Below are 16,072 nucleotides of genomic sequence, written 5' to 3'. Positions count from 1 at the left end.
CCCAGGTGCTGTTCCTCGGGGCTGGCGGTGCGTCAAACTCACCCGTGAGTTGAGTCGGGGGTTTGTAGCGCAGTGCCTCGGGGCTGACGTCTGGGCTGTACTGGGCCTCCTGGTCCAGAGTACGTTGCTGCTGGTCGGGGCTGTACTGGGCCTCCTGGTCCAGAGTACGTTGCTGCTGGTCGGCTTGACATTCCTCCTCTTCCTCTTCCTCTGCTAGGTCCTGGAGTCTTCTGTTCAGTCTCTCGGCGTGGTCCGGTTCTTCCCGGTTGCTGGGTCTCGTATGGACCGGCCGGGGAGGGGGTTCGGAGACGTGGACAGGATCCTCCTGTTGGCGGGGTCCCGGGTCGCTTGGTCGGGTAGGGGAATGTGTCCTAGACCCTTGTCGTGATGATCTCCGGGAGCTCCGTGCGGAGAGAGGGGGTGTCGCCATGGCAATCAATTGGTCCATCGTCTGCGCCTGCAGCCGGTCGCGCTCTGCCTCGCACTGGGCATGGGCGGCGTCGCACACTGCTTCGCGCTGGGCATTGGCGGCGTCGCGCTGTGCATTGGCGCTGGCATGGGCGGCGTGGAGCTGTGCATTTGCGGCGTCGCGCTGTGCATTGGCGGCGGCGTGCTGTGCATCGGCGCGGCTTCTTTCAATGTTCTCTTCCGTCTGAAGGCGTCTGGTCTCCAGTCTTATGCGGTCGTCTTCACTCCTTTGTTGCGCCTGGAAGCGCTCTCGCTCGGTTGCAGAATGTTCGCGTTCACTGAGGGCTTGCGCTTGGAGTTGCGCGTGAAGGCGCTCTCGTTTGTCTGCAGCTTGTTCGCGCTCGCTCGTCTGTTGCGCTTGAAGTCGATCGCGTTCGGTGGAGGCTGCCAGGGTGGCGATGAATGCCTGCGCCAGCATCTTGTCCGCTTCGCTGGGGGAAGACACCGACGGAGGTGATCGGCTTCTGGCAGTGCTCGTTGGAGATCTGTTCTCTGGGAGCGCCTCGAGGTCCGTCTCCTGGGCGCGCTTCTCTTCTGGTAGTGAGTCGGGTTCCGTCCCTGGAGCGCTTTCTTTATCCTGGAGCTCTCCGGGGGCTGTCCCGTTGGCGTTGTCGGGGGGTAAAGTCATGTCAGGTCCCTCCTGGTCCCCCCCGTGAGCTTGGTCAGTTACGTTAGAACCCACTAGGGTCTCTACTGGCAGGGTCGCCTGGTCGGTAGGGTTTGACATGCTTTGACTATCCGCTTTATTTATTTTATCCGTATTTAACTTCTTTATAAAGCTAGGTAGTAGACTGGCAGCGTAGTCCTCTAGGTAAAGAGGTGGCTGCCGTCTGCGCTCCGGGCGATCTAGCTTAGGAGAACCGTTTGTGGAGTGTTCATCATCGGCCATGTTAATATTAATATTATATTAATATTACGCTAATTACCCTCCGGCTCGAAGGACCAATTCTAACTGAGGGGTACAATTCCCTGACTGTATTAATAAGTATGGTATCATTAAACCACTACTGTCTTATGTACATTACTACTGGCCATACAGTACACAGGTATATGAGATGAACACCTCCACAATGACACGGTTCCACAACAAATATGGGTTAGAATAATATTTATTAGCAGCACGAAGATTATCTTACATTACTTGTGAATTAGAGTCGCGCTTGTAAGGCGAAGAATGTGCATGAATAGGTCAAGAGCGTAAGTCCATTAGAATATTACGCAGGAGATAATGAATACCACCGGTATCATAAAAATTATATATATGGTACACTAGTAGGGCAGCGAGAGATACTAATAGGGTCCCTCCGGTTGTAGGCCAGCAGGGGGGAGGAATGTTCGAATGCAAACTCTGGATCAACGGGGAATCAATAAGCTCCAGCTACGGGAGGCGGTACATTACTCCCTTGATCGGCAGACGAAAGCAGCAGCTATAATCCAAGTATGCGTGCAGCATAGGTGAAAGCCAGCCAGCCTCTCCTAGAGACGGGCTCGAGTGATGTTCCTCACGGGTAAATCCCACACAGTAGTGGGTGTAGACGATTCTCCTCCGCTCCAACAGCCACAGGACCAAAGCAATAATCCAGCCGAAAAGGGCTCTGTAGTCGCCGGTGTAGGTTATCCAGTGTACATATCCACACGGTTCTCGTCTAGGGCTCCTCGGATGACGGCACCAGGTTAAGCCGCCCAGCCTGGATAAGCACACTAGCTCGGTACGAGGAAGCGTTGGTAATGCTGGTCACTGTAGAACGGTAGCCACACGATACACTATACATAATAGACTATTACTTAATAATAGAATAGGTCGAACTCGACTATACAGCGTCAAACTCTGACACTTCAGCTATCAATTCGCACGCGGTCTCAAGGCTCTATTTCGGGGCAAAAACGGGCCCACTTCACAGCACGTTGTATCGTGGTGTGAGGCTTCAACTTATTAGGGTAACATACTGCTGTATTCACCTGCGCCGTATTTATACGTTAGGTGAACAATCTAGTACCAGCCTTATTTCTGTCTCGTATTCTTGCGCAGAGCCGGTCATGTCCAGGCATGTCTTTGGCAGTGACTTTGAACTAGACATTGGGGGGTATGGCCGTGGCGCCTAGGGGATCGCTTCCAATAGGAGAACGAATATTATGGTCTGTACTAGGTAAAAGGGATATTCCGTGTATATGTACAAAGAATATACAAGGGATATCAGACGATATACAAATACTATACAATATATCTCAGGTAATAAATATATATATTCGGTTTAATCTGATCCTTTGTAACACCACTTGTATTTGTCAATGAATGATGCCTGAAAAAAATAAACATTTAAAAAAAAAAAGCTTTAAGTGGCCGCGATGTCTATCCCATGTCACTTTATTATTGATTTAGGGGAGTGGGCGGGGCCCCATGGTCCGACCTGCGGGGGAGCCCCGAAATATTGTGCAACGCCACTGAATGCAACGTTATGATTATTATTATTATGAAGTTATTATTATTAAATGAAAAATAACTCCTCTCCTTCACTAGAATACTTCAAACCTATCCTTTTCGTTTGTTTATTTGTAAAAATGTTCGAAAAATTATTTGTTTGTTTATTTATTTGTAAACATTCGAAATAAAATAATTCATTCATTCATAATATAATTATGAAATCAAATATAGGCCAGGGCTTTACAACTTAATAAAAAAATTGAATACAATTAAATGGGATATAAACTAAATTAAATATAGCACAATAGAATATAGTACAATTATATGTGACAAATGTAATTGGAATAGGTAGGACATTACAAACATATGGAATGACGAAAGATAGTGACAAAAACACAGGACGCAATGTGTCATTAAAATACAAATTAAGCAAGCTCTATACATTACGAAGTAAATGAAATACAATACGAAATGAACGGAATAGTAATGGTGAAAATACGTTATGTGCATAACGTATTTTTCACCATTAGTATTCCGTTCATTTTGTATTGTATTTTGTTTACTTCGTAATGTATAGATCTTGCTTAATTAGTATTTTGTGTCTATAGTCCAACGCACACAGCGGGCGATTTTTGCCAGACGACCGACAGAATTGTATCGCTTCCATTGTTATGAATGAAACAACCCGTTTCTCTCTCTCTCTCCGTCACTCACTCGCTCGCACGCACGCACGCACACACACACACGCACACGCACACACACACACACATGCACACACACACACACACACGTCGCTCGCCTGCCGTGTTTTCTAGCTTATTTTTCACTTCCTGATACAGTATCTGCCAACAGCCCTGTCAGGAGTGCAGACTGCTCCGCGAGCCACACATATTGGGCGTGTCTGCGCTGGTATCTCATCCGCGCAATCTCGTTAGTGGATAGCTTGCAAAGACGGAGCAGAATCCGCATGCAAACCCTGCGCAGGTGATTGATTGATTGAACATTTTATTAACAGATTGCAGAATGGGTTCAATACAGTACGGCTCAATACACACAATTGTTAACTCATTGGCTGCCAGCTATTATCCTTATCCTGTGGTAGCTACTGCCAAGCTGTAAACGATGGGAGTTAGTCACCTTGTTTGTAGAGCTAAATCTATATTATAGCCATGGATTCAATACTATAGTCATTTGACATTGAGTTTCTTCCGGTTCGAGATGCAAAAAAGAGATAATTTTTCCATCCATATGTTCCCGTGTTATACCATGGTGAATATAAGTATGGTTTTAGAGCAGTCTAGGGTAATTCATGAAATGCTGAGTTATAGCCCTACACGTCAATTCCATTGTAGACGCTGCCGTTTCTTGCCTGAACCCGCTATTGTTCCGGAATCAAATCTACAATATAGGTATTATGTTCCATCATGAATGCATGAAAGGGAGGGGGGGGTCATTTCTGATTATTTGATCGTCAGTAACGGCATTCACATTGAACACTAAAAACAGTTATTAGCCCGATTGGTGTAAAAGCATTGCAGGATCAAGCTAGAATTCACGTCAAATCGCTCTTACCTGTGGCCGGGAGTAATCCAAAAAGAATATTCCAATTCCTTGATCGCCATCTGATAGATCCAATGTCCATTTGCTCTACGGCATAATCAATTCAATGTAACCGGCAGAACTGTTCGCCTCGCCTGAGAAGGACAAATTAAACCCGAGACCTGGGGCCATCCCACAGCCCAGGATACAATGTTAGAAACGGTGCTCGATACCGCCATCTAGCGTGATGCGGCCGGTATTGCATCTAGGCATTCTCAATGTTAACGCAGAGTCAGTGGGCCTGTAATGAATAGAAATATCGAATAAAATAAATAACGATCAAATAACGTATATATACACGTGGTTGGCGTTCAACGGTTGTCTAGCAAACACGTATATAAACGTGGACGGCGCTGAATGAGTTAAGGGGATGCAGACCAGAGAAAGACTTTCGTCTTGTTTACATCAGGGTCCCCCATTTTCAATTCATAATGAATTGTAAGTAAGGGTGCAATTCCCACCGCGCAATCCATTCTTGTGTTTTGAAAACACAAAAATTACATCTGACCACAGCGAAATGTGAAAGCAATACAGTGGAAGTCATTGATAGGACTGGACAAGTGCAATAATGCATGTCTTCCTTTGCATGTCGACTGTCTCAACAGCAGAAATGACCATGATGTTTCAACATCATAGAAAAATACTGCAAATTGGTCATCAATAATACAAGAGCAGCTCTATTTCAGAATCAATTATCCATCTTTATGGGGTGAATACATTTACTGGCTTAGTGACTGGAGGGCCATCAATCATCTGGTGCATCCCTCTGATCCATTGCACCACAAACAGCTGTGATTACCACAGTCAACAGGCAACACACTTCCTGAACAGAGTGCCAAGGTGCATTCCCTAGAGATTAATGAACTCTAAAGGCAAACGTAAATAATTTCCAAGGTTATTTTAATCTAAAATTTTGATCTAAAATGATGTTTTCCATATTCCATATAAGTGCCAGGCCAATGCAATGCTCAACAATGTGACATATCAATGTGAATGTCATATTTTGAGGCAAAATAAGGACTTTAAATGGCAAGAAAGACACAGCCAGGTGGTGTAAATATCAATATATTTGATGTGAGAACACATCTTTGTTCCCCTAGGTTGGATTTGACCTTGTACACGCTCCCACCACATGAACAGCTTCTATGGTGTTCTTGTGGCAAACCCCCCATATATAGCATTTCTAGACCTGGCAACGTGCATGATGTCACACACAAGCATGAATGACTGTCGGGGACCAATAGATACTACTGGTGCTTGGCAGTAGACTTGGCCATAGCACTTTGACAAGTGCTTGATTTACAGTGGTGGCTTGGCAGGCAGACCACTGATCGTCTGCAAGGTGTTCTGTCCATGTGCCAGATTCATTTTGTGGCAGCTCCATCTGACCCGATCTGAAAGCCGTTTCCACATAAAACACGTATTTTCGCTGTGAAGCAGAAGTAAACCAATTGAAAGGAAAATTATTGGCAAGGTGTGAACCCAGGTCGCGGGTCTAATGTGAGGCATCTGCATTGGTAGAGAGAATGGCACTGGACCAACACCGATGAAGGTTCTGGGGGGGGGGGGGGGGGGGGGTCATTTTGGTGGAATCCATGTCAGCAAGCACTGCTTTGATGAGTGCATAATCAGCTAGGTGTTATAAGTTTGTTCATCGTCCCCAGGAAACAGCCATCTGTCCAGATTATCCCATTACATAAACAGGAAACTACGGCTTGGCGTTAGCTGGCTTTTGGAGGCATGTTTAGCCCCGCTAACAAGAGCTAGCAAGAGGCTCTAGGGATGGCAACGTCTTTCGGTCGTTCAGTCACTTGGTCAAACCACTGCAGGCTGCCTTGTCCTCTAGCCACCACCAAATGGCGCTAGAGTATCACACAACAACCAACACAGCACTGAGTGACGCTGATTTGTATTAGTATTTCTGTTCCAGCCGATCCCTCCTGCAAGCTAACGTTACACGAAAAAGCAGTTTCACCAGCTAACTAACTCTGGCAGTTATCTTGCAATAGCTTCACGGCCAGAGTGGGTACTATGCTGAAAATGATCCATCAATAAATCTTAAAATAACTGCTTGGAAATGTTAGAACATCATAGACTGTGTGTGCATGTGTACGAGATGACATCATGCATGTGTATGAGTTGAGCCCAACCTGGCCTGCTGGTCGAAATCGGAACTTTAGACAAGGTTGGTACCGTACCGAATGTGATATCTACCCAGTCACAACAGATGTTATACTTAAAGGAACACGCCAACGGTTAGCCTAGGCATTGTCAAACTAACACCTCTCCCAAAGGCTACCCGGTCATGTCCGCTTCCATTCATTGTGCTAAGCTAGGCTAACGTGCAGCCAGATAGCTTTCTACTGAATGCACAGAGGAAACTTGTATCCATCTTCTTGTCTCTCACTGGAGAAGAGGGTAAGCGAATTTCCCAAAATGTTGGCGTGTTCTTTTAAACAATATTAGCTCATGACTCATAGGTCATGGTATAGGTTATTATATAACAGCTAAGGGGTGTAGTTCGGCCTGAAGCGAAGCAGAGTAAATAATAATGTTCAAAATAAAATAGGCACTCCTTCAAGTTTCAAGTTTCTTTAATAGTTGTCATACAGAAGTACAGAATACTTTTGTACAAAATGCTTCTTACTGTTGCGCTCCAGAGACTGTGCAAGACAAGATAAGTATGAAATAAAAACATAGTAAAATTAGAAGTAAAAAAAACAGGTCAGTGTTCAGTTTAGACATATGTACAATGTTCGATGCAGAATAGACGTAGTTACCATACAATATACAATACTGTGCAGTGTACTAATATACAATACTATATAGTGCAAGGCAGAAATGGAGAAATGGGACGAGGTGCAATTTAGGTACAATTCACAGTAGGTGTACGAGTTGTAGTGCAAATCCTTTATCAATAAATATAAAGTGTAAGTGTGTTTGTGTGATCTAAAGTGTGGAGAGTGGGTGCTGCAGTGTGTTGTTTGTTTGAGTGAGTGTGTGCGTGTGGGTGTGTGTGCTGTGTGCATTTGATGGTTGTTGCATAGTGATTATTGTTCGTTTAGCGATTATTGTTCGTTTAGCAGCCTGATGGCCTGGGGATAGAAGCTTCTTCTGAGTCTTTCTGTGCTCGCCTTAAGACTCCGGTATCGCTTGCCTGACCGCAGCAGTTCAAAGAGGCAGTTGTTCGGGTGGCTCGAGTCCTTAATAATTCTCTTAGCCTTCCCCTTGCACCGCTTGTTGTAAATGTTCTGGAGGGTGGGAAGCCCCCCTCCAATTGTGCGTTCGGCTGCACGTGTCACTCTTTGTAGTCTGCTACGGTCTTGTGCAGTGCTATTCCCAAACCAGGAGGTGATGTTGCCGGTCAGGATGCTCTCTATTGTACATGAGTAGAAGTTCCTAAGGATCTTCTGACTGACTTGGAACTTCCTTAGGCGCCTGAGGAAGTAGAGGCGTTGTCGTGCCTTCTTCACAACACTGTCAATGTGTGTGGTCCATGTCAAGTCCTCGGATATGTGGGCTCCAGCCGCTTCTTTTCACCTGACAGCGAGGAGTTTCACTGGAGGAACGTAACGCGTGCAAAGGTTCACGCTATCTCTCCCAGATCCCCTCCCTGCTGAAAAGGCGCCCCGACCGACCAGTAGGAGCCGCTGTTTGCAACGACCAGGACACACATCCCACCGGCTTCCCACCCGCGAACACTGCCAATTGTGTTAGTAGGGACGACTGACCAAGCCAGAGGTACCGCTGACATTCGATTCAATGCCAGAGTCTCCTGCGGTGGTAGGCGAGTGCTTAGTCCTCTACGCTACCCAGCCACCTATAACAACCCTCATCTTATTAAAAATAATATATTTATATGCATTATTATATCCCAATCCCTACACACATGAATAATCCCATTATTCCAAAATGTATTACCATTGAAATGGAACTTGTTTGCTAAAACGACATGCCTCAGTATCCTTTGAATACAATACAATTGAATACAGGATGAGGTTTACATGTGCCAACTGAAAAATGCAAACTTCCCAGATATGCAGGGGATATTTATGTGCATACAAACACCCTCACAATGATGTGTGCAAACCAGTAATCTCCAGGGTCCATATTTGCAATGCTTTCAAGAGTAGTTGATCTGGGACCAGTGACCATAACCACTTGTCTTCATGACCCTTATTCAAACTAACAGACTGAACCTGACTCTAGATCAGTACTTGGCCAGGGTCTTACCGATGGCAGTCTCTGGCATGGCGAACAACGTCTTCTCTGTGGCCACCCGGAACCGCCCATGGACTGACAGACCAACACCCTGCAGATGGAGGAGAGGAGGTTAGGAGTGCCTGATGATGGTGTGTGTGGGGGTGAGAGAGTGACAGAGAGAGTTTGTGTGAGTTGAGTGAGTGGGAGTGTAATAGGAAAAACTAAACTAAAATGGTGTATAGAGAAGAACGAGGGCATGGGAAAAGAAAACCACATTAATAACTGTCAGAGAGAGAGAGAGAGCTATAGCTGAAGTGCCAAATGGGGAATGTAGACTCCAGCAAAAGTAATGCCAGGCCTGCCCTATGTGTCGTGGGGACACTCTTTCCATATTGTATTTATAACTTAAACAGGAAAAAAGAAAGAAGACAAATCATTGAAACTGTTAACAAACAGGGAACATTAGCTGCCTCCTCCCAGCATGCCCTCCCTCCCCAGCCATGCCACCCCAGGCCTGCCAGAAAAAGAAAAGGACAAGAAACAGCTCTCCTTCATGGTTTCTAATCCGTTTATAGTTACGATTACATTGTATTTTGAAAAGTACATAAAGACAAATGTTTAACTGAAAATAAAAGGCATTGAGGTGTGCGCTCTGTGCTGTGATATGGTCATGGAATGGTTGCCAATATGTCTGCTTTCCCTGACATCTCATTGGAAGTCTGAGAGAACTCTGTGAGCCAGGTGTCAAAACAGGGGAATATCTCTTTGTTCCAGACCGTAAAGAATTATTTACTTTGCAATGACCATTCCATACTGGATGAACGAGGACAGACTCTCGACAGCTCACCTGTCCAATCAAGACATTTACGGTTGCGAGGACGTTTTTTCTATCGATTTTGGGATAAGAGGTTATGGTTAGATTTAGGATTAGAATTAGGTTAAGATCATGGATATAGCGGTTATAGTGAAGGGGAGTTTAAGGCCAGTGAGGGAATGATTTAGTCAATGGAAGATCCTCACCAGTGTAATACAACCCAAGTGTGTGTGTGTGTGTGTGTGTGTGTGTGTGTGTGTGTGTGTGTGTGTGTGTGTGTGTGTGTGTGTGTGTGTGTGTGTGTGTGTGTGTGAGTGATTAACGACTGTGGCAGGCCAAAGGAGAGAAAGGTGAAGGTTAATGAAGCGGATTGGCCGGAGGAAATTCCCAACACAGGCACTGCAGCAGCAATCTGGTGGTGTGTGTGTGAGAGCAAGAGAGAGCAAGATATATCGGGAGCAATAGAGAGAGAGAGACACAAACTGCAGGGTTACCATGGAAACAACAGCCCACTACCATGTATACATGTACAGTGTACATACAACAGTAAATGAGCATAAAACACAAAACAGTGTAGAAAGAGTTTTGAGAGAAGGACAACAAAGTGTCAGGTGAACAACCATGTGGAGTGTTGTTTATAGGGAAGGACAACAAATTGCCAGGTGAACAGAGTACAGCAACTTGCAATGGGCCTGGTCTACAAGATACACTACACCAGTGGTTCCCAAAGTCGGGGTCGCGACCCAAAGGTGGGCCGCGAGCAGCCACGGGTGGGCCGCGAGATGATTTAAAAAGAAAATTAAAAAAATAAAAAAAATAAAAAAAAATATATTTTTTTTATTTTTTATTTGTTATTTTTTTATTATTTTTTTTTGTCAGGCCACTGAACTTAGAAGCAGGCCAGGACAGTGTTTCTAGTTGTATTCTAAAATTCTATTCTATTGTATTTTAAAATGTGACTATATGGTTTTATATTAACTTAATAAATAAACAAAAACGAAAAATCTACTTATTTCAACGAACATTTCCAACTAAATAACAGATTATGCACATAAAACGCTGAAAACAACCGAAGCAACAATAGTATTTTAATGAGGCTATTATTATTATCATTATTATTTTGCAACAAGTTAGCCCTCTCATAAATAGCACATATAAATGAATAACTAACTTGAACTAACTTAATAGGATTGAAGTGATATTTGGCTTAAAAAATCGGTCGCCTGAAAAAAAAAAAAAAAAAAAAGGCCCGACGATGTGCATTGGGCAAGGCTCTCTGACGCCTTATTTTCTGGGCCCTGGCCTGAAAAGTTTGGGAACCCCTGCACTACACGACCAAGGTACCCATGTACATGTCAAAATACTTCCCAAAGGTCAGTGAATACCACAATCACAACACCAGAGGGAGCTCCACAGATCATGTTAAACCCAGATTCGGCTCAAACAAGGGACTAAACACGTTTCGCAATTATGCCACATCAATGTGGAATGCCCTACCTAAAGCTGTAAAGGAATGTGAATCACTACCCACTTTCAAAACCACTCTCAAAGAACACCTACGGGAGACTGCAATTAGAAACTGAGCCCTGTAAATGTCCTAACCCAACCGCCTATTCTTTAATCCCAGCCGAAGAGTGCTGCCGAGTGCTTCCGCGTTTTCCCTGATTGGCCGCGACACGCCCCGCGGCAGCGCGGAGCGGCAGAGCGCTCTGCCGCGGAGGGGAGCTGCCGCGGCATTATGCAGCCGTAATCCCAGCTGTTTTTCCATCGACGCTTAGCTCACCTCGTTCGCCGCCTTGCTCTGGAGCCTGCGGTGCGGTTGGTGAAAAGTTCGAATCCCTTCAATTTTTTTTTTTTTTTTTTTTTACGTTTATCATCTCTCGCTATAAACGTGCTTTCTTTCGCTGGTTAAGTTTAGGCATTATTTCGGAGTTGGTTAAGGTTAGGGTTAAGTTAAGGTTAGGGTTAAGGTTAGGCATTATTTCGGAGTTGGTTAAGGTTAAGTTAAGGTTAGGGTTAAGGTTAGGCATTATTTCGGAGTTGGTTAAGGTTAGGGTTTGTCGCAGAGCATGGCAATAGAATGCCTGTCTGTCTGTTTTTATTTATTTATTTTTTTTAACTTTCTTTTATTTTGTGTCATAATGAACATCACATTGCATTAATCATACAGTATAATATACTTGATTCACATAGTCAATGACATTTGTTACTCAGGCTCTTCCCTCTTATTCAATTTGTTTTCAAAGTATTCAGCGTAATCAAAATAAGCTGTATAATCCGAGTACGCCTCATAAACAACCCAGAGGGGAGGGATTTTTACAATATATATTTTTTTTTAGGATTTTTTGTAGGATAAGAAACGAAGAAATAAATAGAAAAATAAATTTAGCAAAAAAAAAAATTAACAGAAAAAAAAGAAAAAAAAGAAAGAAAAATCTCCAGGTACAAGGTTACAAGTGACCATCTCTGCATAAACATATCTTTTTTCAGTTGCAATTGAGCAGTCATTTGGTCCATTGTTTGATTGTCAGTGGTTGATTTTGTAGCCATGCCATAGTTATCATTTTCCTTGCTATTAACAGTATCACTCTCAAGATGTATAACGTATCTCCATAGTATGTGCCTTTCGGTATACATCCCAAGATATAGTACGATGGATTCAGAGGTAAGTCAAGATCTAGAATGGTTTTAATCTCATTTTTGATATTCACCCAAAATGTCTGCACCCTTGGACAGTCCCAGAAAATATGTGTATGATCTCCGATCATTCCACATCCTCTCCAACATAGTGGTGAGGACCCACCAGCAAATCCGGAGAGAACTTGAGGAGTCCTAAAGTACCTGACCTTGACCTTCCAGTCAAACTCCTTCCACATTGGGCTATTTGTGATTTTATGATTGCTTGAATGGCTGTCCTCCCATTCTTCATTTTCTATGATCACATTAGCTTCCAACTCCCATTTTTCTTTAATATAGGTGGTGTCTCCTGGATCGTCTAGTTGTAACATGTTGTAAATATTGGATATCTGCTTTCTTTCCATCAAGTTTTTTTCTATTGTGTTAATAAAGTACCGCTCCACATTTGTTGGTGGTCTCTTAATTGCTTCCCACTCACTGTGAGTCATTACATAGTGTCTTATTTGAAAGTATCTAAACAAGTCTTTCGAAGGTAGATCAAAACATTGCTGTAGCTGTGCAAACGATTTAAAACAGTCTCCTTCCATTAATTGATTGATAGTAACCAGGCCCAAATCCGCCCATTTTTTAAAACCCCCATCCTCCATAGCTGGCCGGAATTCTGTATTGTCTGCTATTGGCATGGCCCTAGATATTGATCGTGGACCTCCCCCCTTTTTCCTTACACTTTCCCATACCTTTAATGTATTTGTAATCCATTTGTTACCAATCTTAATTTTTTTCCAGTATGCTTTCCCCAGGAATATTATGGATCTGAGAGGGGTCTTTGGAATTGAGTTTTGCTCAATCTGTACCCATCCGCAATCTAGGTCCTTTTGTATCCAATGCACAAGTATGCGTAATTGAGCTGCCCAGTAGTAGTTTCTTAGGTTTGGCAGACCAAGACCACCCTTGTTCTTTGGCAAACAGTGTTTTAAGGCTTACTCTAGGTTTTTTCCTCTGCCAGATACATTTGGATAGGAGTTTATCTAACCTTTTAAAGGTAGTGGCAGGTATTGGTATAGGTAGAGACTGGAAGAGAAAAATAAGTGTAGGTAGCACATTCATTCGAATTGATTCTATTCTTCCCACTAGGGAGAGAGGTAAGATGTCCCATCTGGCCATGTCTGATTTGATTTGTACAATCAACTTTTCGTAGTTTGCTTGATATAACTGATTGCTGCTGGGAGTCAAAATGATTCCTAAATACCTGAATCCGTCTCTAGCCCAATGGAAGGGTGCTATACTATTCAGATGTGTTGGCCATGTTCCCACTATCATCATGGCTTCTGATTTGGTCTCATTTATCTTATAACCAGACAGTTCGCCGTAATTTCTTAAATCCATCATTATGTTTGGAATTGATTCTAAAGGGTTTTTGATATAAAGTAAAATGTCATCAGCAAATAGCGAGATCTTGTGTGTAATGCCTTTTTGGTCATCTATTCCCTGTATCTGAGAGTTTGTCTGTCTTTCTTGACGTGGAGGCAGCAGCCTATTTCCGCTCTACCGCGCGCCGCGGTCACATGGGCGTCATGGCCAATCAGAGAAACGCAACACACTCTTCGGCTGGGATTAATATAGACGCAACCCAACCCCCTCCAATGTACAGTAAATTACCTAGTATGGTTGTCAATATTCCAATGTACAGTTTTGCTTGTTTGTACAGTGTCCCCCCCCCCAACCCCCTCCAATGTACAGTAAATTACCTAGTATGGTTGTCAATATTCCAATGTACAGTTTTGCTTGTACAGTTGTACAGTGTCCCCCCCCCCAACCCCTCCTACCCAACCCCCCCCCCCACCCAACCTCCTCCAATGTACAGTTTTTACGTCAAATGTATATACTCTCTTTTCTGGACTCTTTTTGTATCACAAACAGTACTGTATTTGCAAATCTGGTATGTCATAAATGTATAGATGTAGCAGTACTGTCTATCTGTATGTCATATGTCCTGATGAATTGAAAATGGGGGACCCTGATGTAAACAAGACGAAAGTCTTTCTCTGGTCTGCATTCCCTTAACAATTGTGTGTATTGAGCTGTACTGTATTGTACCCATTCTGCAATCTGTTAATAAAGTTTTCAATCAATCAATCAAACAACCATAATAATAATAATAATAATGGATTGGATTTATATAGCGCTCTTCATGACACCCCAGTGATCCCAGAGCGCTTACAGAGTCCATTATTCGTTCATACACAGTCATACCGGTGGTGGTAAGCTACAATTGCAGCCAGAGCTGCCCTGAGGCAGACTCACGGAAGCGTGGCGAATAATCATCGCCTACGGCCCCTCTGACCACCACCAACATTCATTCACATGCATACACATTCATACGAGGCAAGTAGGTTAAGTGTCTTGCCCAAGGACACAACGGCAGTGGGATGGACATGGGCTTGAGCGGGATTCGAACCACCAACCCTTCGATCATTGGACGACCCGCTCTACCCCTGAGCCACGGGAAGGAAGGATAAAGTGCCAGGTGACCAACCATGTGGAGTGTTGTTTATAGGGAAGGATAAAGTGCCAGGTGAACAACCATGTGGAGTGTTGTTTATAGGGAAGGATAAAGTGCCAGGTGAACAACCATGTGAAGTGTTGTTTAGAGGGAAGGACAACAAAGTGCCAGGTGAACAACCATGTGGAGTGTTGTTAACACTATCAGTGCCGGCCTTGTTTACCTTTTTACCCCCTTGAATGCCATCATCCACTTCAATGTTAGCGTTAAATGTTATGTTTTAAATTATGGCTATGTGTCTAATCTGCCCGTCGCTTATCAATGACTTGTTTGCAGTCAACATTGTCGAAACGGATTGTTTTTTTTTATCGGTTCATATCCTTTTTATAGCATTTCGAAAAGCTATCGTTCTCTCGAAAATGTCAGGGAAAATAGAAAGATTCCCGCATAAACGGCATTTATTGGAATATTCTCGAATACACTAGACACGTTGTCATTTGTCGGCCTATTTATTAATCGTTTTCAAATAAACGCTAGATTATCGATAGTATATGTGTACTTATGCATGCTATCGAGGCGGGCTGAAAAATTTATTACCTCATTTCCTCAACATCACACACATACACGGCACATGCTGATATCTCAGTGAATACAGCTCCGATTACCACAAGACTGGTAACATAGACTCCTTACCTTAGATCAGATGTTCTCCAAAAAGATTATTCCAATTCCTGATCGCCATTCCAAATATCGACCGCGTTTATTGATTGATTATTGGCTGCTGTAAATATTCAGGCGGAGAATTTGGACCCGGGCAAGTGACACGCAACTTGGAACGCATCCAGCACACTTGATGCATATTTTGTGCCATTTCATGTCAGGGACCCGATGGACATCAATACTGGAAATCGCGATCAGACAATTGCAATATTCATTTTGGAATAACTCCTAGCAAAGGTAAGGACTATATGACATCAAACCTACTTTGATCCTACAATGATTTCACATCGATTGCAACTAGGGATGTCCGATATTATCGGCCTACAGATATCGGCATTAAAATGTGATATCGGTTGATATCGGTATCGGAAATTAAGAGTTGGACAATATCGGTATAGGTAAAAAAGCCAATATCGAGCAACCCTGATTGCAACGATCAACGTATGTAGTATTCAAAACGTATGCCGTTGCAGACGATCAGAGCATCACAAAATGACCCCCCCCCCCTTTGATACCTTCATGATGAAACATAATACCCATTAGCCTGGATCACTCTGAAACTATACGGTATTCACCACGGGATAACATGCGTATACGCGCAACGTATACATGAAAAGATTAACTATTTTTTACATGTTGGACGAGAGATAGACTGTCAAATGAGCCATAGTATTGTCTCCATAGCTGATTGATTGATTGAAAAGTT

General features: G+C 43.5%; 1 protein-coding gene across 1 annotated transcript in view; it reads right to left on the bottom strand.

Annotated features, from left to right (window-relative positions):
• The window catches only part of hibch (3-hydroxyisobutyryl-CoA hydrolase), a 155,585-nt gene that overhangs the window by 82,685 nt on the left and 56,828 nt on the right, over positions 1-16,072 (bottom strand). Inside the window, exon 7 of the mRNA XM_084309517.1 lies at positions 8,723-8,801. Coding sequence (XP_084165643.1) covers positions 8,723-8,801 — 79 coding nt within the window. The remainder of the gene's footprint in view (positions 1-8,722; positions 8,802-16,072) is intronic.

This window comes from Notolepis coatsorum (genome assembly GCF_963971535.1).
Source record: "Notolepis coatsorum genome assembly, chromosome: 3".
Classification (NCBI taxonomy): Eukaryota; Metazoa; Chordata; class Actinopteri; order Aulopiformes; family Paralepididae; genus Notolepis; species Notolepis coatsorum.
Note: the sequence above shows the minus strand (reverse complement) of the source record. Positions and strands in the feature narration are given on the sequence as shown.